Raw genomic sequence first — 24,683 nt, 5'->3', positions numbered from 1 at the left:
CAAACATCATATTCGGTAGAATAGCTCATTAAAACATTTGATAATTCAAATATGCAAGAATTGTCCTTATTGCATAAAGAATCCATCATTCATTTCATCATTCTTTCATTTCATAAGACTCCCTTTTTGATCATAGATATTGCTTTCATAAACATTTATTTGGAGTCAAAGCTTTCAAGTCAAACTTTATTAAAAACATAGTAAAACTAGGTGGGTTCAAATCACTTCAACTTGCAAATATGTATGTAAATAAATATACATAAATACTTTGAAATCCATTAATTAAAAATCATGCTTTTAAACAACCCACCATGAATTTCAAGAACCTTTAAATAGATAAATAGAGGAATTACTTGTAAACCATCAATTCATACATATATAATTATGTTGCATCAAAATAGACCAATAATCATTAGTTTAACCATGATTCATACTATTAAGTAAAAATAAGAATTAACATAAGAAAATATTACTTGAAATCAAGATATTTAATTGAAAGAATTTTTGGACTACATGGGTGGAAGAACCCATGGATAAACACCCACATAACTTAGAGTAAAACTTAAAGAAAATAAACATAATTTATCATATAATCAAAATAATTTAGATATGAGAGTGGAAGGAATACTCTCATTGAAACCTTACATACCTGGAAACCGAAGCTTTAGTTGGTACCGGAAGACTTAATGACCACTCTTGAGTCCTAGCTTCTCTCCTTGCCGGAACGTTTTGTGTACTACCCGGAATATATGAATTACCGGAATAGTATTTCTTCACTACTAAGAACTAAAACTATATTTGAGAATGTGTAAAGAAGTGTATAGAGAGAAGATTTGCTTGAAAAAGCTTGATGAATAAAATGAGGAAATAAGGTGGGTATTTATAGGTGGGAAAGAGGACCTAACAATAAATAAAATAATTATAAATAAAAATCTGAAAATTTAGTGGAATATATTGATGTCATGGATGATGTTAAATGGAGGACAATTTATGTCATGAGTGATGTCAAATGTATCTAGATCTTTCTATGGTAGGTTAAATGAGTTATCTTTGACAGAATACTCTTTTTGGGAGCTACGTTTGAATAAGATAAATTCCTTATTAGGATTTGATGTCTTCATAAGAATTGTATATATGGAAGTCTAGTTTCATATCGTTCAAGAATCAACCAATTTGGATAAACCTACAGTGAGATATGATTTTTCTTCTACAAACACTCATTTCCGTCACAACATCCTACCTTACAAAGATTAATTTATTTGACCTACTTAACCTCCGAATCTTAAAATATGGTCTTCATAAAAGTTGTAGGTAATGATCTTGTGGTTACTCAGAAATTTGAATCACTCAATTTGGATATTCCTATGAAAAGTTATGACCAAAATACAGAGGCTGTATCATGTTTAGGCAAAAATTGAAACATCGTATACAACGTTTTTAGGGGATGTTACATATACGCACGACTTCGAAAGGTCCACCCTATTTGGACTACAACTTTCCTGGAAAAAGCTTAAGTCTAGAGTTAAAGAGGAGTACCTTTTATCCTGGTTCAAAAATACGAGTGATGATATGCTTATCGTGCCATCGCTTGGTTTTTTCCTTGTAAAGCCTAGCGTTTTCATAGGCATGGAGCCTGAATTCTTCTAACTCATGCAATTGATCTAACCTCTTCTGTCCTGCTAGCTCAGAATTAAGGTTGATCTTTTTGATTGCCCAGTAGGCTTGATGCTCTAGCTCCACCGGCAAGTGACATACTTTACCAAATACCATTTGATAAGGGGATGTTCCGATGGGGGTTTTATACGCAGTTCTATATGCCCATAATGCCTCATCTAGCTTTTCTGCCCAATCCTTCTATTGTGCATTGATAGTCTTTTGCAGAATTTGCTTCACTTCCCTATTAGAGATTTCCACCTGTCCATTAGTTTGTGGATGATAAGTTGTGGCCACCTTGTGGCATACCCCGAATATGGCCAAGAGGTTCTTCACTGTTTGATTGATAAAATGTGATCCTCCATCACTTATAATTGACCTGGGATTTCCAAAACGAGTGAAGATATGCTTCTTTAGGAACTTACTCACCACCTTGGAGTCATTCGTGGGAAGGGCTACTGCTTCAACCAATTTGGATACATAATCCACTGCCACCAAGATATATTGACTCCCGTAAGATGGTAGAAATGGACCCATGAAATCCATTCCCCATACATCAAACACTTCAACCTGTAAAATATTATTCAACGGCATTTCATGTCTTATTGAGATCGTGCCCATTCATTGACACTGATTGTAACTCTTTACATACCTTATAGCATCTTTGAATAATGTAGGCCAAAAAAATCTAGACTGAAGTACATTGTGCGCAGTGCACTCTCCTCCATGATGGCCACCGTATGGTGATGAAGGGTAACTATCTAACACTTGGTGCACTTCAGCTTCCGGTATACACCTTCTAACCATTCTTTCAATGCCTTGTTTGAATAGATAAGGTTCATCCCATATGTAGAACCTAGCATCATGCATAAGCTTCTTCTTTTGCTGCGATGTAGCATCAGGAGAAAACACTCCACTAATAATGTAGTTCATAATATCTGCATACCATGGTAGCTCTTGTACTTCTATTGCCAATAGTTGCTCATCTGGAAACTCTTCCTTTATCGATTTTTGCTCACCGACATGGGATGAATCCTCTAATCTTGATAGATGGTCTGCTACTTGATTTTTGCATCCCCTCCTATCTTTGATTTAAATATTGAATTCTTGTAGCAATAGAATCCATCTGATGAGCCTTGGCTTGGCATTTTTCTTGTTGAATAGGTACCTAAGAGCTGCATGGTCAGAATAAATAATCACTTTTGTACCTACCAAGTAAGAGCAGAATTTGTCAAAAGCATAAACCAATGCCAATATTTCCTTCTCTGTGACAGTGTAGCTTGCCTACATTGAGTCAAGAATCTTGCTGGCATAGTAAATGGAGTGAAAAATTATTGTGTCATTTGTGTCACACATCAACACAAAAGGTAACTCCCAGTTAGGAGCTATCAGGATGGGGGCTTTAATCAGCTTTTTCTTCAAGAGTTCAAAGGCGGCCTACAAAAAATTATCATCAAAAATAAATTTTACCTCCTTTTCAAGCAAACTGCACATGGGTCTGGCGATCTTTGAAAAATCTTTGATGAATTGCTGGTAGAATTCGGCATGACCTAGAATACTGTAAAGTCTTTTTACTAAAATTGGTGATGGAAGTTTCTCAATTACTTCAATTTTAGCTTTGTCTACCTCCAAAACACCTTTTGAAACTTTATGTCCCAACACAATACCCTCTTTTACCAAGAAATGACATTTTTCCCAGTTCAAGACGAGATTTGTTTCTTTACACCTTGCTAGTGCTTTCTCTAGATATTTCAGGCATAGATCAAAAGACTCTCCAAAAACTGAAAAGTCATCCATGAAAATCTCTACGAACTCTTCCACCATATCATTAAAATTTCTCAATCATGTACCTCTAAAAAGTGGCAGGAGCATTGCAAAGACCAAATGGCATACACTTGAATGCATACATCATGTAGGGGCATGTGAATGTTGTCTTTTATTGATCCTCTGGTGCAATGGTAATTTGATTGTAACCTGAATACCTATCTAAGAAACAATAATATTTTTGGCCTACTAATCTGTCAAGCATTTGGTCAATAAAAGGTACAAGGTAGTGATCTTTCCTTGTGGCATCATTCAACTTTCTATAGTCCATACATATACGCCACCTAGTTACTATTCTTGTGGGATTAACTCATTTTTTTCATTGGTCACCACAGTCACCCATCCTTTCTTTGGTACATATCCCTCAGATATAGGGTATATTATGCATGCATCTAGCCACTTAATTATATCTTTCTTCATAACCTTCTTCATGATGGGGTTCAAATGGAGTTATGGTTGTGCACTAGCCTTATGTCCTTCTTCCACAAAATTATGTGCATGCACAAAGCGGGGTTAATACTATGAAGATCAGCCATTTGCCATCCAATCGCCTTTTGTGTCTTTTTAGCACCTCAAGTGCTGTTGTGACCTATGCCTCAGACAAAGCAAATAAAAGAATTACAGGTAAGGTATTATTTACTCCAAGAAAAACATACCAGAGATGTGCTGGCAATTGTTTCAACTCCAATTTAGGAGCTTCTTCTAGAGAAGGCTTGGGTGAAGGGCCCAATTATCTATTCAAGGGTTCTACATTCTTCTTCCACATGCTGATATTTGGCATATTAAGCACACTAGATAACTCTTTAGCTTCCATATCCTCTTCAATATCTTGATCCATCATGACTTTTACCAACAAATCATTTGCTATAATGCGTTGAGCTGAGACTTCCTCATCGATGATGGTTACAACATATAGTTCTTTAAAGACTGCAGGAAATTTCAATGCATGATATACATCGAACACTTCCACTTTGTCATGTGCTCTCATGGTTAACCTACCTGCACCCACATCAATAAGTGCCCCGTCTGTTGCTAAGAACGGGCATCCCAAGATAAAAGAAACATCGGGGTCAGGCTCAAAATCTAAAACAACAAAATCAATAAAAAAATGAGGGATCCTACTTGTACCAAAACATCTTCAATGATACCGTTAGGTCTAGCAACAGAATGATCAACTAACTATACCAAAATAGTTGTTGCTTTAAGTTCTCCCAGGCCTAATCTCTTAAGTATTAATCTAGGCATCAAGTTAATACTAGCATCCAGATCACAGAGACCTCTTGGATTACTATATTTACCAATGGTTACCTGTACTATGAAACTACATGGATCATTTTGTTTAGTTGGAAGCTTACTTTTATTCAAGATTCTTGAACTACACCCTTTAGTGAGTGCCACTATTTCAAATTTAGCTAACTTGCTTTTATTGGACACAATATCCATGACAAATTTAGAATATTTTGGGATTCCCTGCAAAATATCAATCAAAGGTAAATTAATCTGTACTTGTTTCAACAAATCTATGACCTTTGCAAAACTCTCCTCTTCTTTTTTCTTTTTAAATTTTTGTGAGAATGGAGGAAAAGGTTTTGTCTTTGGTTCCTTGACTGCTTTTGAACCGTTGGGTTCACCTTCTTCCCTAACTTGCTCTTTGCCTCTTACCTCTGCCGGTTTGGCTTTGGGAGCTAATTCAGTAAGTGGGAGACCACTATGAGTACTCACGATATTCACCTATTTGGGATTTGGGTCAGTTTTACCTGGTAAACCCACATTATTAGTGAGAACTCTGTGGACTTGCCAATTGCCCAAGCTATTTTTTTAAATTTTGGGTAGCTAACTAATTTTATCAAACATCTGTAGCTAGATTAGCTTGGTCTGTCATGATTTATTTTAATATGTCCTCTACACTCATGCTTCCTGATTTTCTTGATCCTTGATCACCTTAAATTTAAGTATTGTATCCTTGGCTAGGATTATTGTATTGTTGTCCACCTTCTTGTGGTCTGTATTGAGTTTGCCCTTGATGTAGATGTTGCTGATTTCCACCCCATGAGAAATTAGGATGGTTTCTCTAATTTAGGTTGTACGTGTTTCCATAGTTACGGTTTCCATCACTCCTAGGTGCATTACCCACAAAATTTACCGACTCCGGATTTGCTCCACAATATTCAGCCACATGTTCACTACTTCCACTTACCTCACACCACATGTGTTGTTGTTGAACCATGCTCACTAAAGCTTGCTGATGTCCTTTTGCTAAAGTATTAAAAAGAGTTGTCATCATATTTTGCATTGCTATAATTTGTGCTGTCAACGCAGTTACTGTATCAACCTATAACATGCCTGCTTGATTTTGCACGACAGGTCGAACATTTACTCCGTTCTACTCCGGGTTTACTTAAGATATGCAATTAAGCAATGTATATAGTTTATCATATATTTTCTCCAAGGCTTGTCCACCTGCAGCAAAATAAAGAAGAACTTTTGTATTGGGTTCCAAACCTTGAATGAAGGTATGGACCAATACCTCATTAGCTTGATAATGGTGAGGGTAACTAATGAGTAATGATTTAAATATGTCACAAGATTGGTATAACGTTTCTCCACATTTTTGCTTGAAGCTCAAAATTCCAGCCCTCAACTTAGCCGTCTTTCCCGAAGGAAAGAACCTAGTAAGAAATTTGAGAGCTAAATCATTTCATAAAGTGATTGAATTTGGTGGTTCCAACTTCAACCACTCTTAGCTTCCCACAACAAGGAAAAGGAAAACAATGTTAACCTCACATAGTTAGTAGATACCCCATTAGGTGTATAAGTGTCGCTAATCTCCAAAAAAAATTGGATGTGAACTTGAGGATCTTCATGAGTCAACCCAGTAAACTGCCCATTAGAGTGCAACAATTGCACCATGTTTTGTTTCACTTCAAACCTTCCTCCAGCTGGAGGTTTTTGTATGCTAGAGGTGACATTTGCTGTGAGTGGGACTGCCACATAATGCACTGTCCTGTCTTCCATCTCCGCAGGGACCTCTTCTGGCAAGACCTCTCTTTCTAAATCGTGATTATCCGCTAGATTGATTTTATGTATTAGATTTTATGAAGCTTCTATTCATATTTTTTGCTGGAAGAATCGTTTAGGCTCAGATAATGGATCTACAAGCTCCTTGTTTTTGTCCAGTGTAATGTCTCGGTTACCTGCAATAAATCTTTCCAACCAAGACCAAGTTGTTAACACAAGAACTAATAATAATGGAACTTTACAAAGATAACTATTGCCAAATTTAACATAAATTCCCCTGCAATGGCATCAAAAACTTGTTGCTCTTCAAATGCACACGCAAGTATACGTGGTCTCAAAAATAATATAGTGGCTCTTTTTGAGAGCCGGATGTCGAACCCACGGGGAATATGCAACTAGGCTTAGTTAACTTTGTAAAGAATTGAATTATTAGTGTGTGTCTCAAAGAGTTGAGTTTGTTTATATCTACGAATGATATTATCAAAACTAGGTGCAAACTACTTAAAAGATGTCAAATAGAATTATCAATTTAAAGAAGAGTCCTTAGGTTGTAGTAATTTAAGATTTTTAGTTAAATCTCCATTACCTTGGTATCCACGAGGTTCCCAATTACTGATTTACAGGGTTGATTTTACAATTATAATTTTTCAATCTCTAATTGTCTATTTTTGTTGATAGCTTAACTACATCGTTGAATGGGGATAAGAATGAATCGACAAAAATGCCTTGATATTTTCATCTTGTTTAGCAATCAAACATGGTGTATAGATATGTGTCACAATCATTCTATACACTAATTGTTCTAGACAACTCCAAAGCAAACATTCTCCTTATATTCTAGTGTTCTATCTTTCTTTCATCTTCTGAGTTAAGGATAGACAACAAATATATTCCAATGGTGATTAAGCATTAAAATAATTAAAACAAGAATATAAGAGTAACTTCATATGAAACCCATTTTCAACCAAAGCAACAAGAATTAAACTTTCATCTTATGCCTACAACCCAAGAACAAGGGAATTTAGCCTCTCATAGTTTGTGAGACAATTACATGAAACATTTCTAACATAAACTTGAATCAAAGAAGGAAAAGAAAGGAGAAAATATCACCAAATTAGGTCTTGGTTCGTCTTTCTTCAGTCTCCTCCCGACAAGAACAAGTGCTCCTTATAAAAAATGTAAAAGTGCTCCTTCAGCACTAGAAAATGCATTGTTAAAGCAATTGCACTGAAGTCCGCAATACGGAATTGTCTTGTTTCAATATAACATTTCATTTTCCCACTTTTAGGATGAATTCAGCTTGCACATGTCCAAGGTCCGCGACGCAGACTTGTCGCGGACCACACTGCTTGGCCAAATAATTTCACATTTCAATTTTTGATCAACATATTACAAGGGTCCATGACGCGGACTTATCGCGGACCATACTGCTTTGCCAAATAATTTCATGCTTTGATTTTGATAAACATAATTCCAAGGTCCACGATATATAGTTATGGCGGATCACACTGTCTCATGAAATAATTCCCTTTCTTCATTTGTTGATTCTTCATGACCAGGTCCGCGACTTGGACCTGGCACGGACTACACTGTCATGGCCAATACATTCTATGTTTTGGAGTAAAAAGTGTAGGCTCTTACTCCGTGATGTCGATTTACATTGTTGCAGTGTATTTTAGTTGCCTTGTGATTTTATTTCTTCCTTGAGTTCCAATTTCCATTAAATCATGCTTCTTATATCTATTTGTACTCACTTAGACCTGAAAGTTTCTAAACATACTATTTAGTTACAATAATACGAAATATGCACTATATGAACTCAACTTTAGGAGTTTTGTTTTCAAATCTAGCAATAATATATAGGTTTTAGTTTCTATTGGGTATGTAAATGTGCCCAAGATCACTGAGTCCCGAGTCGAGTATGTTATTGTACACGTTGTTACTACATTATTCACTGTAACCCATAATAGACAGGGTATGGTATACGTGTACACAACTTTATTCACCGAGTCTCTTACTAGAGGGCCAAGTATGGTATATATATAATGATATATTTGTGGCACCGAGTCCCATAATGGGTCGGGTATAGTATATGATAATAATATACATGATTTTATTTCATAAGACGCAGGTACAATGATTTCTTGATTATCATACTTGTCTCCTGGAATCTCTACTTCAGTATGATCATTCTTATTGTATTTCATGCTTTACATACTTAGTACATATCTCATACTAACCCTCTTTCTTCGAGGGGGCTGCGTTTCATGCCCATAAGTGCATATACTTGCTTTGGTGATCCGCCAATTTAGGACTTCTATTCAGCTGTCTTGGAGTACTCTATTATCTTAGAGCTTAGACTTTTGGTACAGATCCTTTTGATGTGTATATATATGTTTATCCAGGGGTAAGGCGGGCCCTATCCCGTTATATGTTACTGTTGATACTCTTAGATATTTATAGACATACGTGTAGGTTGTGTATAGATATTGTTCGAATGTGTTAGCATGACTTATTTTGGGATGTTCTCATACATAGTGGCAGCCTTGTTGGCTTGCGTATATATATATATATATATATATATATATTGGGATATTGTATGTAGTGGCAGCCTTGTCAGCTCATGTATTATGATATTTTAATTGATTGTGATTCCTCAAGAGATAGGTTACCTTGATACATGTATGTGACATTTTGAGATAACGTTATGTTTTCACAAAGCCTCCATATTGTGTTTAGTTTTAGTTTGATGATGTCTAACAGATATGTATACGAGTGTCCAGCTCGGGCACTAGTCATGGCCTATGGGGTTGGTTCGTGACAAAGCCTCTCCTGCACCCTTGGATATGTTAGATGAGAACTTAGAGGTTGAGGAAAAAAAGATTGTTGAATAGGTGAAGGACGCCCAAGTTGGGGCTTCCAGTCTTCCTCCTTTGGATCTTACACTAGCGCAGCAGATCATGGCTTTTTTGAGTGGGTTGGCTAGTATTATAGCCATCCCCACCATGCCCACAACACTAACTCAGGTTGCATGCACATTCGCTGCTGCAACTCCTCAAGTAGATGAGGTGGTAGGCACTGATTCCTTCTTCAAGCCACTTATGGGCCCAGTTATAACCAGCACTGAATATGATATGCTCATAAAATTTTTGAAACTTAAGCCACCAGTCTTCCAAGATTTTGAAAGTAAGGATGCGTATGAGTATATTCTCGATTACTTTGAGAGGTTGCGCAAACTAAGGATAGTATATCAGCTTGGAGTGGAATTTGTGACCTTACAGCTGCAGGGTGAGGCCAAGCAGTGGTGGAGGGCTTATGTCGATCATCGATGTTTCCCCTACTTACTTGGGTCCAGTTTCATGCCTTGTTTCTAGAGAAATATATTCCATATACCTTGAGGGATCACAAGAAGGATGAGATCTTGGCATTGGAGCAGGGTGGTATATCAGCAGCCGCTTATGAGGCCAAATTTCATGTATTGTCCAGATATGCTACTCAGTTGGTAACTATAGAGAAGGAGAGAATTTGATTATTTATGAAGGGGTTGAACCCTGAGTTGCAGGTTTTGTCAATTCACATGACTTTATCAGGCAAAAGTTTCAATGAGGTCACTGATTTTACAAAGAAAGTAGAGGGAGTGAAACAAGATGGGCAGGCCAAAGATTTGGCTAAAAATCCCAAGAATAAAGGTAACTTTTAGGGATCCTATTCTAGAGGATCAGGTAGGCCGATTATAGACCAACTAATTTGGTCAGCACTTCCCGCTTTTACCAATAATTTTTCAGGTGCTCCACAGTAGCATCCGACCATGAGGTCCAAGGAGCTTCTTTTTCGGGTAGCAGGCCATCCTTTGAGTGTAGTTGTTTTAATTATAGAGAGACGAGGCACATTATAAGGGAGTATCCCCACCCTCGCGGGATAGATTTAGCACCCCAGTAAGTCAGGGGCAGTGGTGCCCAAAAGAGGAGGTGGAAATGGTAGAGGACATCCATAAGGTAGGCGAGGAGAAAACCCGATAGGTCGTGAAGGCTGAGGTAATGGTAATACAAGTCAAGGAATAGCATAGCCAGGTAGGGAGGTGGCCCATCAGGATGACAAGGCTCAGTTTTATACTTTTTTGGGCAAGACCGAGGTTGAGGCGTCTGATGAGGTAATCATAGGTACTATTCTTGTCTGTGACTAGATGACTACTGTTTTGTTGCCAGTGAGATATGCCTTGGGTTTTGATACACTTTGTAATGTATTTTAGGACTCTATCCAAGTTTATACTCCTATTGGAGAGTCTGTCATATTCACCCATATTGATCGTGCTTGTTCTGTTATATTTATGGGATTCCAAACTTGGGATGACTTAATGATTTTAGACATAACTAATTTTGATATGATCTTAGGGATGACTTGGTTGTCCCCCTATTATACTGTGCTTAACTGTAATGCAAAGACTGTGACTCTAGAGATCCCAAAAAGGGAAAGGTTAGAGTGGGAAGGGTTGTACAAGCTTAAGCTAGTTAAGGTCATATCTTTTCTCCAGGCTAGAAAAATGGTGGGGCAGGGTTGTTTGGCCTATTTGGCCCATGTTAGGAATGTTGACGTGGAGTCTTTCTCTATTGAGGCGATTCCAGTAGTGTGTGAATTCCATAAGTGTTTCCTATAGACTTGTCTAGTATGCCTCCTGATAAAAATATAGATTTTTGCATTGACTTGGAGTCACACACTCGCTCAATTTTTATTCCTCCTTACCGCATGACTCCAGTAGAGTTGTGAGAGCTTAAGGCTCAAATCCATAAACTTTTAAATAAGGGATTTATCTGTCCTAGTGCTTCACCCTGGGATGCTTTGATGTTGTTTGTTAAGAAAAAATATGGTAGCAAGATAATGTGCATAGATTACCGACAACTGAATAAGGTCATCATTCGAAATAAGTACTCGTTGCCGTGCATTAATGACCTTTTTGATCAGTTGCAAGGTGCATCAGTCTTTTCAAAAATTGATATCAGGTTAGGGTACCATTAATTGAAGATTAGGCCTGAAGATATGCCTAAAACCACTTTTAGACTAAGATATGGGCAATATGAGGTTTTAGGGATGTCTTTTGGGCTGACCAATTTTGATGACCTTGAGGGTGATTTTCGAATACAAAATACGCGTGAATAGTAACACGCGTGAACAGTAACTTTTTGGGTAGAAAATGCCCCTTTCTTCCCATTTCAATATTTTCATCAATTGTTTGAGTTCTTGAACTCCTTGAGGTGATTTGAGAAGAGATTTTTAAGAAAAAGTGTTGGGTAAGTGATTTTTGACCTAAAGCTTTTCTTTTTTATTAAGTTTTTGATGATTTTAACCCCTAAAGTTTAGTTTCAAACCCCAAAAATCTTTGTTTCTTCCCTAATTTGAATTTAAGGAAAATGGTGATTTCTAACTCGTTTTGAGCTCTATTTTTATGGAGTTTTCAACCTTGAGTTCCTTATTACAAGTAGAATGTGATTGTCTAATAAATTTCTAGATTTGACCTTTTTCAGAAATAATTAATTTTTGGACCATTTTACCCCTGGTTCCGAAACCTATCAATATGGGTGTCATTGGAATCTTTGTGATGTGTATGTTTTATTATTGATAGTGGGTTATCAGTCCAAGCATTGAATTCGAGAGTTACTTATTCGGTGGAGGTGTTCGAGTGCGGTTTTGGTAATTGAGTTAGGTTTGACTATCCTTCTTTAAGATTGAGATGGGGTAATTAGTCATTCATATGTTATAGACTTTGGGATGAGGTCGTAGTATGAGATGAGAATGTTATATATATATTGTGATGCCCGTGGGGGGGCTTATTTATTAATGTATTGTCATGTGGGGGTTTATTTGTATTACATAGCCCGTGTGGAGGCCTTATTTGTTATCTTATTTACTTTGAGAGCATGCGATTCGTGATTTTCCTAAGAGAGAGGCTTGAGTATATTATTTGACTTGTGATACTCGTCTGAGAGGTTGAGTTGGGGGTTTTAATAATGCTTGAGTATTGAAATATTGTTGAGAAAGGGATGAATATTCCTATTACTATTTATTGAGAGTGAATATCATGTGTAGGTTAAGTTTTGAGAACTTTGAACCTTCTACCACATGTGAGTTGAATATTACTTCCATGTCATATGTGTTTTGATGCATTCATCCTCATTCATTATAGAAGTTGAGAAATATGGAAATTCTTTTTGAGAAAGAAAATGAAACACCTTTAAACCTTTGTATCTTGAGTCCCTGTCCGAGGTAGTATTACGGCAAGGTAGTGGATGAGGTATATGCAGTGTGATCCCTTAACTATGAGGAGGTGGCAAGGATAATGAGATATTGTGATTGAGGTATATAGTCTGCGAGATCCTTATGGGTCCTGCTTAGTAGCACAGCTTAGCAGGTGTATATGACAGGCTGTGCGATAGTCTTGATTCTACTGTACCACCATATCATTGCATCATCATATTGCATTGCATTGCATTGATATATGTGCTGCTTGAATTATTTGATTAATTGCGATTATGAGCTGTTATTATGGGTTTACTTTTCTTGCGTCACTATATATATATAAACTGGCGGCACCGATGTCGAAGTTGGACTTTTCTGTATGCAGGTGGAAGCGTTCCTTAGTTTATTTCATAGATTTGATTAATTCCTTATACTCAGTCAGCTAAAACCTACTGAGTACATGCGAATTGTACTCACCCCTACTTTTGTATCCTTTTTTGATGCAGTCACTAATCGGGGTTCCTCATGTGACAGTTGATATTCTAGCGGATTGTGTATTCTCAGATTAGTGGTGAGGTCCCAGAATTCGGATTGTCACTAGTCTATCTTTATTTTTTTTGTCTTTTGTATCATTCAGAGACTTATGTTATATCTTTAGATTTGAACCTTGTATTAGATGCTCTTTATACTTATGACACTAGGTTTTGAGATAATTGTTTTTTATTTTTTTTCTTTTTATTTAAATTATGGCATCACTTTTCCCTTTGGAAGTCTTGTATGAGTTTTATTTTTAGGGTTACACATCAGATTGAGTTTTGAGATATGTGCCATCATGACCTCAATTTTTGGGTCGTGTCAAATTGGTATCAGAGCACTAGGTTCACCAGTCTCATAAGTTAAAGAGCAGAGTGTCAAGTAGAGTCTTGCGGATTGGTACGTAGACATCCGTACTTATCTTTGAGAGGCTACAAGATACTTAATAGGAGGATTTCCTTCTTTTTACTCTATTCGTGCAATTTATTCATATCAAGTATTGTATACCTCTAATTTATTCCTTCTGCGCAGATGGTGAGGACTAAAGCCATAATTACTAAGGGTAAGGCTGCACTTGCTGCCCGAGCCCTAGTACGCGGGCGAGGTAGAGGACGTGGTAAAGTCAGAGGATAAGGCCGAGCGAGGGGAGCGGCACTTGCTCATGGACGAGCTAGAGAGCCATCACTTGAGCCCATGTATGAGCATAAGGATGACTTAGAGCAAAAGACTGAGGAGCAGAGGCCATCCCAGCCTCTTGTGGTTCCCGATAGTGCTCTGATTCTTCAGGAGCTACTGGTTTGATTATTGGCTAGATTGGATGGTGCTCCTACCTCTGGTATTCTTCCAAGTAGAGTAGGTTCTCCTATCATAGTTGGTGCTACACCGCCAGTTCAGGGGCCTAGTGTAGGATTTTATACTCATGGTTCTTCTTTAGTGCGTTTTATTGCATCTTCAAGATTTGCAGCTCTGCTAGTTTCTGCTAGTACTGCCATGTCGATAGCTAAGAAGAAGAGCTTCGAGAGGTTTGTTCGATTGGCGCCTCTAAGGTTTGATGGTACAACCGGACAAAAAGCCTATGACTTTTTGACTGAGTGCCAAGACAGGTTATTCAACCTAGGTATCTTAGAGGCAAATGGAGTAGCTTACACTTTATATCAATTTGCGGGAGTAGCCAAAGAGTGGTGGAGGTCAGTTCTTGCACGTGGACCTATTGGTTCTCCTATGATGAGTTGGGAATAGTTTACTGAGATGTTCCTTGAGAGATTTATGCCTTATAGCCTCCATGATCAGCGTAGGGATGAGTTTGACAAACTAGAGTAGGTATCCCTATCTATATATGAGTACGAGACTCGCTTTCATGAGTTATCTCATTATGCTATGTCGAGTATTCCCATTGAGTTCGAGCAGATTCATAAGCTAGTGAAGGGATTCACTGGTTATCTCTAGGAGGCTACAACCTCTCTTGTACTGTCTGGAGGTACGTTTTAGAGTATTATTGATCATGCTAGGATAATAGAGAGTATCCGACGTGCTGGATAGGGCAGGGCCAAGAGGTTCCGTCAGCAGGGTCAATTCAGTGGTCATTCCTCTAAGGGTAGAGAATATTCAGGTTCAAGAACCCATGGTTATCAGGGCAGATTGGTCCAGGCAGCTATTCAGGGTTTTTCAGGCTCCAGAGGCCATTTTGACACTTTTGGTTATCCTCCACGGGGTTCAGGTCCTCGAGGTTGTTATGTGTGTGATGAGTTTGGGCATAAGTCCCAAGATTGCCCTAAATGTGCTCCTTCTACTGGGTGGCCCGGGGCACCAATTGTTCGTTCTACAGATGCTCTAGCTATTTGGGGTTCTTTGCAAAATACTAAAGGTGGCACCCGTGGTGCTAAAGGTGGAGCACAAAGTGGTGCTCATGGTAGTTCGCAGGCTAAAGGTGACCATCAGTTATGCTATGCTATATCGGGTAGATATGAAGCAGAAGCCTCTGGTGCAGTTATTACAGGTATTGTTCCAGTTTGCCATTGTTCTGCATCAGTATTATTTGACCCAGGGTCTACCTATTCTTATGTGTCGACTTATTTTGATGTGGGTATTAATTATGTGAGTGAGTCCCTTATTGTGCCTATTACTATTTCTACCCCAGTAGGTGAATCTTTAGTGGTGGATCGGGTATACAAGGGATGTTTGGTGATATTTTCGGGTATAGAGACCCGTGCAGACTTGATTGTATTAGACATGCTTGATTTTGATGTGATACTGGGTATAGATTGGTTATCTCCTTATCATGCTATATTAGATTTTTATGCAAAGACCGTGACCTTAGTTTATCCCGGTTTACCTAGCGTGGTATGGAAGGGTAATTCGAGTTCGTATCCTAAGGGGGTGGTATCTTATATTCATGCTCGTCGCTTGATGGATAAGGGTTGTTTGTCTTATTTGGATCATGTACATGATCTCACTACAAAGTCATCTTCTATAGAGACTATGAGGGTGGTGAGAGAGTTTATGGATGTATTTCCTACAGACTTTCCGGGAGTTCCTCCTGACCATGATATTGATTTTGTGATTGATTTGGAGCCTGACACTAAACACATCTCTATTTCTCCTTATCGGATGGCTCCGGTAGAATTGAAAGAGTTGAAAGAACAATTGAAAGATTTATTGAAGAAAGGGTTTATTAGACCTAGTGTATCACCATGGGGTGCACCAGTTTTATTTGTGAAGAAGAAAGATGGTACTATGAGGATGTGTATTGACTATCGACAGTTGAACAAAGTCACTATAAAGAACAAATATCCTCTCCCTCGCATTGATGATTTATTTGACCAGCTTCAGGGTGCATCGGTGTTCTCAAAGATTGATTTGAGGTCGGGTTACCATCAGTTGAGAGTTCAGGAATCTGATATCCCAAAGACTACATTCAGGACTCGTTATGGGCATTATGAGTTTGTGGTTATGTCCTTTGGGTTGACTAATGCCCCGGCTGCTTTTATGGAGTTGATAAACTGGGTATTTCGACCTTATTTGGACTCGTTTATGATCGTTTTATTGATGACATCTTAGTTTATTTCAAGAATGATGTGTATCATGTTAGGAACCTGAGGACAGTCGTTTAGAGATTGAGAGAGGAGAAGTTGTATGCAAAATTCTTCAAATATGAGTTTTAGCTTGAGTCCGTGATATTCTTGGGTCATATAGTGACCAAGGACGGTATTATGGTTGATCCAGCCAAAGTTGCAGCGGTTTGTGATTGGGTTAGGCCTACTTCGGTTACCGAGATTTGGAGTTTTATTGGGTTGGCAGGCTACTATCATCGGTTTGTTCAAGGATTCTCTTCTATTGCAGACCCATTGACTAGGCTAACTCAAAAGACCGTGGCATTTCAGTGGACTGATGAGTGTAAGGCGAGCTTTCAAAAGCTCAAGGAATTATTGACTTCAGCATCTATTCTAGCCTTACCCGAGGAGGACGTGGCATTTATTGTGTTTTGTGATACTTCAGGAGTTGGCTTGGGTGGTGTATTGATGCAAAAAGGTAGAGTTATAGCTTATGCTTCTCGATAGTAGAAGTACATGAGAAGAACTATCCCACCCATGACTTAGAATTAGCAGCGGTGGTGTTTGTTCTGAAGTTGTGGAAGCATCATCTCTATGGAGTGCATTGTGAGGTCTATACTGACCACCATAGCCTTAAGTATATCTTTTCTTAGCCGAATCTGAACATGTGGCAGCGTAGGTGCTTAGAGTTATTGAAAGACTATGATATCACCATACTTTATCATTCAAGCAAAGCTAATATGGTAGTGGATGCCCTGAGTCGCAAAGCAGTTAGCATGGGTAGTTTGGCCCTCCTTAAGGCTGTTGAGAGACCTTTGGCGTTGGAGGTTCAGTCATTGGCTAGACAGTTGGTTCGACTTGATATTTCTACACATCATGGTATTTTGGCCTTTGTGGAGGCTAGGTCTACTTTGATGGACCAGATTCGTACACACCAGTTTGAAGATGACAAGTTGAGGGCCATTCGAGACAAAGTGTTGAGTGGTAAAGCAAAATTAGCCTCTCTTGATCTGGAAGGAGTTATGAGGATTAATGGTTGCATTTGTGTGCCCAAGGTGAGTGAATGGGTACGTATGATATTGGAGGAGGCTCATTGTTCCAAATATTCGATTCACCTGGGAGTGGAAAAGATGTTTCATGACTTGAAACAATACTATTGGTGGTGTGGCATGAAGAGAGACATTATTGATTTTATGGCTAAGTGTCTAAATTGCCAACAAGTGAAGTATGAGCATCAGAAACCGGGTGGTCCTATGCAAAGGATGCCCATTCCTGAGTGGAAATGGGAGCATATAACTATGAAATTCGTGTCTGGATTACCCATGGCATTGGGTAAGTATGACTCTGTCTGGGTGATTGTGAATCGATTGACCAAATCAGCCCATTTCCTTCCGGTGAAGACTAGCTACAATGCGGATCAGTTAGCTAGGATCTATCTTTGTGAGATTGTTAAGCTGCATGGGGTGCCTATCTCTATTATGTCAGATTGGGGTTCAATGTTCACCTCTCATTTTTGGAAGGCATTACAGCGTAGTTTGGGTACGCGGCTAGAGATGAGTTCAGCATTTCATCCCCAAACCGATGGTCAGTCCGAGTGGACTATTCAGGTGTTGGATGATATGCTTAGGGCCTGTGTGATTGATTTTGGTGCCTGATGGGACCAACGCTTGCCCTTAGCAGAGTTTGCCTATAATAACAGTTATTACTCCAGCATTCAGATGGCACCATTTGAGGCATTGTATGGTCGTAGGTGTCGATCACCCATTGGATGGTTTGATTCTATTGCGGTTTATACATTGGATACTGACTTACTTAGGGATGCTGTGGAGCGGGTATGTTTGATTCAGGATCGACTATTGACAGCTCAGAGTCGTCAGAAGAGTTATGCTGACAGGAGGGTTCGTCCCTTAGAGTTCATGGTGGGTGATTATGTGTGGCTTAAAATATCACCCATGAAGGGTGTGATGAGGTTCGAAAAGAAGGGCAAGCTTAGCCCAAGGTTTGTTGGCCCGTTTGAAATCCTAAGGAGAGTAGGTGGAGTGGCATATGAGTTGGCCTTACCCCCTAAATTTTCAGCAGTCCATCCGGTGTTTTATGTTTCCATGCTTCGTAAGTACATACTGGATGAGTCTCGTGTGATTTATTATGATGCGATAGACTTGAGTCCGAATTTGACTTATGAGGAGGAGACGACAGTTATTCTAGATAGGCGGCTTCATAGACTCAGGACCAAGAAGGTCGCTTCAATTAAGGTGCAGTGGCAACATCGGCCTGCTGAGGAGGCGACTTGGGAGTTAAAGTCTGATATGCAGGTTCGGTACCCTCAGCTTTTTAAGACCCCAGGTACTTTATTTTATCTTATGTTCGAGGACGAACATTCTTTTTAGTGATGGATATTTTAATGACCTTGAGGGTGATTTTCAAAAATTTGTACAAAACACGCGTGAACAGTAACATGCGTGAACAATAACTTTTTGGGCAGAAAATGCCCCTTTCTTCCCATTTTAATATTTTTATCAATTGTTTGAGATCTTGAATTTCTTGAGGTGATTTGAGAAGGGATTTTTAAGGCAAAGTGTTGGGTAAGTGATTTTTGACCTAAAACCTTTCCTTTTCATTAAGTTTTTGATGATTTTAACCCCTAAAGTTTAGTTTCAAACCCCAAAAATCTTTGTTTCTTTCCTAATTCGAATTTAAGGAAAATGGTGATTTCTAACTCGTTTTGAGCTCTATTTTTATGAAGTTTTCAACCATTAGTTCCTTATTACAAGTAGAATGTGATTGTCCAATAAATTTCTAGATTTGACCTTTTTTGTAAATAATTAATTTTTAGATCATTTTACCCCCGGTTTCGAAACCTATCAATATGGGTGTCATTGGAATCCTTGTGATGTGTATGTTTTATTATTGATAGTGGGTTGTCAGTCCGAGCATTGAATTTGAGAGTTTCTTATTCGGTGGAGGTGTTCGAGTGTTGTTTCGGCAATTGAGGTAGGTTTGGCTATCCTTCTTTGAGATTGAGATGGGGTAATTCGCCATTCATATGTTATAGACTTTGGGATAAGGTCGTAGTATAATTTAAGAATGTTATATATATATATATATATATATATATATATATATTGTGATGCCCGTGTGGGGGCTTATTTATTAATATATTTCCATGTGGGGGTTTATTTGTATTACATAGCCCGTGTGGAGGCCTTATTTGTTATCTTATTTACTTTGAGAGCATGTGATTCGTGATTTGCCTAAGAGAGAGGCTTGAGTATATTATTTGACTTGTGATGATCGCTTGAGAGGTTGAGTTGGGGGTTTTGAGAAAGCTTGAGTATTGAAATATTATTGAGAAAGGGATGAATATTCCTATTACTATTTATTGAGGGTGAATATCATGTGTATGTTAAGTTTTGAGAACTTTGAACCTTCTACCACATGTGAGTTGAATATTACTTCCATGTTATATGTGTTTTGATGCATTTATCCTCATTCATCATAGAAGTTGAGAAATATGGAAATTCTTTTTGAGAAAGAAAATGAAACACCTTTAAACCTTTGTATCTTGAGTCCCTGTCCGAGGCAGTATTACGGCAGGGTAGTAGATGCATTGTGTTCCCTTGACCACGAGGAGGTGTCAAGGATAATGAGATATTGTGATTGAGGTATATGGTCTGCGAAACCCCCATGGATCCTGCTTAGTAGCACAGCTCAGCAGGTGTATATGACAGGCTGTGCGATAGTCTTGATTCCACCGTACCACCACATTATTGCATCATCAAATTGCATTGCATTGCATTAATAACTGTACTGCTTGAATTATTTGATTAATTGCGATTATGAGCTGTTATTATGGGTTTACTTTACTCGCATCACTATATATATATAAACTGGCGGCACCGATGTCGAAGTGGGACTTTTTTGTATGTAGGTGGAAGCGTTCCTTAGTTTATTTCATAGGTTTGATTAATTCCTTATACTCAGTCAGCTAAAACCTACTGAGTACATGTGAATTGTACTCACTTCTATTTTTGTATCCCTTTTTGATGCAGATACTAGTCGGGGTACCTCACATGGCAGTTGATATTCTAGCGGATTGTGTATTCTCAGATTAGTGGTGAGGTCCCAGAATTCGGATTGTCACTAGTTTATCTTTATTTTTTATTGTCTTTTGTATCATTCAGAAACTTACGTTGTATCTTCAGATTTGAACCTTGTTTTAGATGCTCTTTATACTTATGACACCAGGTTTTGGGATAATATATTTTATTGTTTTTCTTTTTATTTAAATCGTAGCATCACTTTCCCCTTTGGGAGTCTTGTATGAGTTTTATTTTTAGAGTTACACATCAGATTGGGTTTAGAGATGTGTGCCATCATGACCTCAATTTTTAGGTCGTGACACCAATACACCTATATGAGTTTTTAGTGATGTATTTTTGGGTTGACCAATACATCTGCAGCCTTCATGAGCTTGATGAATGGGGTTTTTAATCCATTCCTAGATTCTTTTGTAATTGTATTTATAGATGATATTTTTATATATTCGAGGAGTGAGAAGCCATCAGCTCTCGGCTTGTTGGTAAGGTGAGAGCAAGAACATGCAAACCATCTTCGCATTATTCTAGGTATTTTAGGAAAGCAGAAATTGTATTAAAATTTTCTAAGTGTGAATTCTGGTTGCCTTTTGTTGCTTTCTTGGGTCATGTTGTTTTGAAGGTAGGGGTAATGGTAGACCTACAAAAGATTGAAGTGGTTAAGAACTGGGTCTGACCTAGTTCTGTAACTAAAGTTAGGAGTTTTGTGGGACTTTCCAGTTATTATCACCGATTCATGAGAAACTTTGTTTCTATCGCTACCCATTTAAAAAGGTTGACTCAAAAAGTGGTGTTTACTAACCACCATAGTTTGCAACATGTATTCACCCAGAAAAAATTAAACTTGAGATAGAGAAGATGGATGGAGTTTCTCAAAGACTATGATGTCACCATTCAGTATCATCTAGGTAAGGATAATGTGGTGGTAGACGCATTTAGCCAAACATCGGTTAGCATAGGCAGTCTAGCCTATTTAGGATCTAGGAAGTGGGCCCTCGATAGAGATATTCAGGCCTTAGAGGCTAAATTCATGAGACTAGGCATTTCAGAGAAGGGTGGAGTAATGACCAGTGTTGATCTAAGGCTCACTTATATTGAAGAAATTAAGGTAAAAAAGTTTTAGAATATGAAATTGAATGAGATTAGAGAAAAAGTCTAGATAGGCAAGGCCTAAGATGTAGTCCTTGATAAAGGCGAGGTGCTCAACTTTAGGGGAAGGATTTGTGTTCCCCGGGTAGATGGTATAATTTAGAAAGTTTTGTCTGAAGCCCATAATTCGCAATACTCTATTCATCCTGGAGTGAACAAGATGTATCAAGACTTGAAGCATCTATATTAGTAGTTGGGTATGAAGAAAGACATAGTCGAATATGTAGCTAAGTGCCAGAATTTCCAGCAAGTGAAATATGAGCACCAAAGACTTGCAGGTTTGCTCCAAAAGCTGTCCATTCCTAATTGAAAGTGGGAAGTAATAGCTTTGGACTTCGTGGTGGGACTCCCTATGACCTTGGGGAAGTATGATTCCATTTGGGTGGTGGTTGACAAATTGACAAAGTCAGCTCACTTCATTCCGGTTAGAGTGGACTACAATGCACAACAGTTGGCAAAGATTTATGTGAAAGAGATAGTGAGGCTGCATGGAATGCCCCTTTCTATCATTTCAGACCATTGTACGCAATGCACCTCTAAATTTTGGGGAAAACTACATGAGGAGTTGGGCACTCAACTCATTTTCAGCACAACCTTTCATCCACAGACAAATGGACAGTTAGGGAGGAACATCTAAGTGATGAAAGATATGTTGAGGGCATGTGTGATGAATTTTGGGGGTCATTGGGACAAGTTTTTGCCTTGTGTGAATTCTCCTACAACAATAGTTATCACTCCAGTATTTAGATTGTCACGACCTAAGCAAGGACCTAGGCATGACACGGTGATTGGGATTCCCGAAAAAATCCCAACCTAGCGTCTTAGCATAACATAAGCATACATAAGGTAAGTAAATCAATAATGGGGAGCAAAGTGATAGGTAAGTCTCAAAATAAAGTCTAAAGATAAAGGTGAAGCTTAGGCCTGATTAAATGGACTTATACATTTTCTTTGTCTAGACATGCCTCTACTTTACTAACATAGGTGGGGGCATAGAACAAGCCACTAGCTCACCCAAACAAGAAAAGAAATATTCTCAAAAATAACAACATAGTCTAGAGATAGCAAGAAAATATAAGCTCGATAGGTAGTTCCTGAAGCATGAGGACTTACCAAATCAAGTGAACAAGTCTTCTATCTAGCCATGAGAGTGTGTACGGTGATCTCCAAGCCCTACACTATGAGATGATGTAGGAAAACAAAAGAAGTATGCATTAGTACTTTGAATGTACTAAGTATGTGAGCAATGCAATACATGACATAAAAGCAATGATGTAATGATCAAGGTTAGAACACATGATAAGTAAACCATTTATATGAAATAGTGAATCGTGAGTAAGGATAATGTCATTTAAAACCATAATGCAATTTTAAAAAGAGAACTTGTACAATGCATGGATAGTCATAAGTCATAATGGAAAATCATAAAAGAGCTTGTAAGTTCATAAGTAGTAGTAAGAATCTTAATTCATAGTGAGAGTCGCAAAACCATGAGTGAGAGAGACCATAACTGATATGAAACTATGTGAGCTAAACCATGGAGTCCCAATATTTACCTATACACCGGAGGAACAGGGGAGCTACTTGCCAAGGTAGGCTCTCTAATGCTTAAGTGGATCCACTAAGCTATTGTGTGAACTGGGTACTCACCCTAGTTCTTAGACTCAGGTACTCACCTCCAAGCCTCGATATTTCGGGTACTCACCTCTTAAAGATTTGGATATTCACTTCTAATCCATTCATACCTATGGTGGCATGTAGTTCTGGGACATGGTTATTCACCTCTAGTGTAACTCGGTGCTAGGTAATACTCTCACGAGAATAGAAAATCATATGTCATAAGTCATAGTCATGTCATATGGGAGGGAAATTGTTCAATCCCCAACCCCTGATTGTCATGAAGTCATAATCTTAGGATAGCTCCTTAATCATTAACTAGGTGAGTGATCCTCCACCATCATTCATACTTAACTCGAATTTCATCATAAAAACTCAATTTATAATTTTCATATAACTTGCTTGAAAGCCTTGTAAGTACAGTCTTGTGCTTGGCCAAAGAGATAACATAAAGCTTATCTTTGGAAAATATAGTCTTGTGCATGAATCTATATGGAATCATCTTAAGATCATATAATTGACTTCAAACCACATAATTTGACTTGAATCATGCATAATCATATAGAATTAGGTCAATTAAAATCATAATCGAAAGAACCCATAAGAAATTCATAAATGCATACTTGAAAATTGACATAATCCATGGTTCTAGGTAATATTTTTGGAAATCATGCAATTTAATTGTAATTCATACTTAATTGAGTAATTAAACAACAATTGAATCTTAATTCATGCAATTGAATGATAATGTAACAAGACCCAAAATGAGATCGTGAACCCTAAATAACATGTAAGAGAATTTATTCGACAAATAATTGAAATCATGCAATATTTGATAATTCATGCATATTTGAGTAGAGAATCATGTAATAAAACTTAATTCATGAAATTGGAAGAAAGATCATGGAACCCATAAAATTCCATACTTGAATTTAATAGAAAAACTTGAGAATTGGTTGGGCTTCATGGATGAAAGGATCCATGAATCAATACCCACGTACCTTAGAGTAAAGCTTGAAGAGAGATTGAAGAAGTCTTGAGAAGCTTGAAGAAATCTTGATGCTTGATCTTCAATGAGGAGCCTTGAGACCCTTTAATTGAGAGAAATCTTGTAGGAGGTGATTTGGGAAAGAGGGAGATGAATTTTAGGGTTTTGGGTAGGCAAAAGAGTGAAAACTAACCCAAAAATACATCCAAGTTCGATATATATGTTCGATATAACCCATAGGTCATTTTTTTCGAAGTTTAATTTTTCCCAAATTTGAGCTTGACTTGAGTTCAGGTAAATTTGCACTATCAAGGAATAGAGGCACGACGCGCCTAGGTCGCGGACTTCATTGTTTTGGGGTATTTCTTGAAAAAAATCATCTTGTGAAATACAAATCCGAAAAATTCTTTGAATCCATTTTCCTCCTATTTTACCTTATTATAACACATTCTGACCTTCAAAATGCCTGGGACCTTACAGATATGGAACCATTATAATTCCTTTATGAGAGGGGATACAGGTCTC

At 38.0% G+C, this 24,683-nt stretch overlaps 1 protein-coding gene across 1 annotated transcript; it reads right to left on the bottom strand.

Annotated features, from left to right (window-relative positions):
- Window positions 1-1,854: 1,854 nt before the first annotated feature.
- Window positions 1,855-3,477, bottom strand: LOC129883475 (uncharacterized). Its single transcript, XM_055958134.1, has 4 exons — window positions 3,124-3,477; window positions 2,822-2,937; window positions 2,356-2,734; window positions 1,855-2,223 (listed from the first exon to the last, which is right to left on the bottom strand). The coding sequence occupies exons 1-4, from the start codon at window positions 3,475-3,477 to the stop codon at window positions 1,855-1,857; spliced, it is 1,218 nt and encodes a 405-aa protein (XP_055814109.1).
- Window positions 3,478-24,683: the final 21,206 nt, after the last annotated feature.

The sequence above is a fragment of the Solanum dulcamara genome, chromosome 3 (assembly GCF_947179165.1).
Source record: "Solanum dulcamara chromosome 3, daSolDulc1.2, whole genome shotgun sequence".
Classification (NCBI taxonomy): Eukaryota; Viridiplantae; Streptophyta; class Magnoliopsida; order Solanales; family Solanaceae; genus Solanum; species Solanum dulcamara.
The sequence above is the reverse complement of the archived record's forward strand: the minus strand, read 5'-3'. Positions and strand labels throughout refer to the sequence as shown.

Excerpts from the sequence above, each read along its gene's own strand:
- LOC129883475 (XM_055958134.1), bottom strand. The coding sequence starts at position 3,477 with ATGGTGGAAGAGTTCGTAGAGATTTTCATGGATGACTTTTCAGTTTTT. Across the intron at positions 2,938-3,123 it reads GCAGTTTGCTTGAAAAGGAG|GCAAGCTACACTGTCACAGA; the intron begins GTAAAATTTATT and ends GACTCAATGTAG. Across the intron at positions 2,735-2,821 it reads TCTGACCATGCAGCTCTTAG|GAGGGGATGCAAAAATCAAG; the intron begins GTACCTATTCAA and ends AATCAAAGATAG.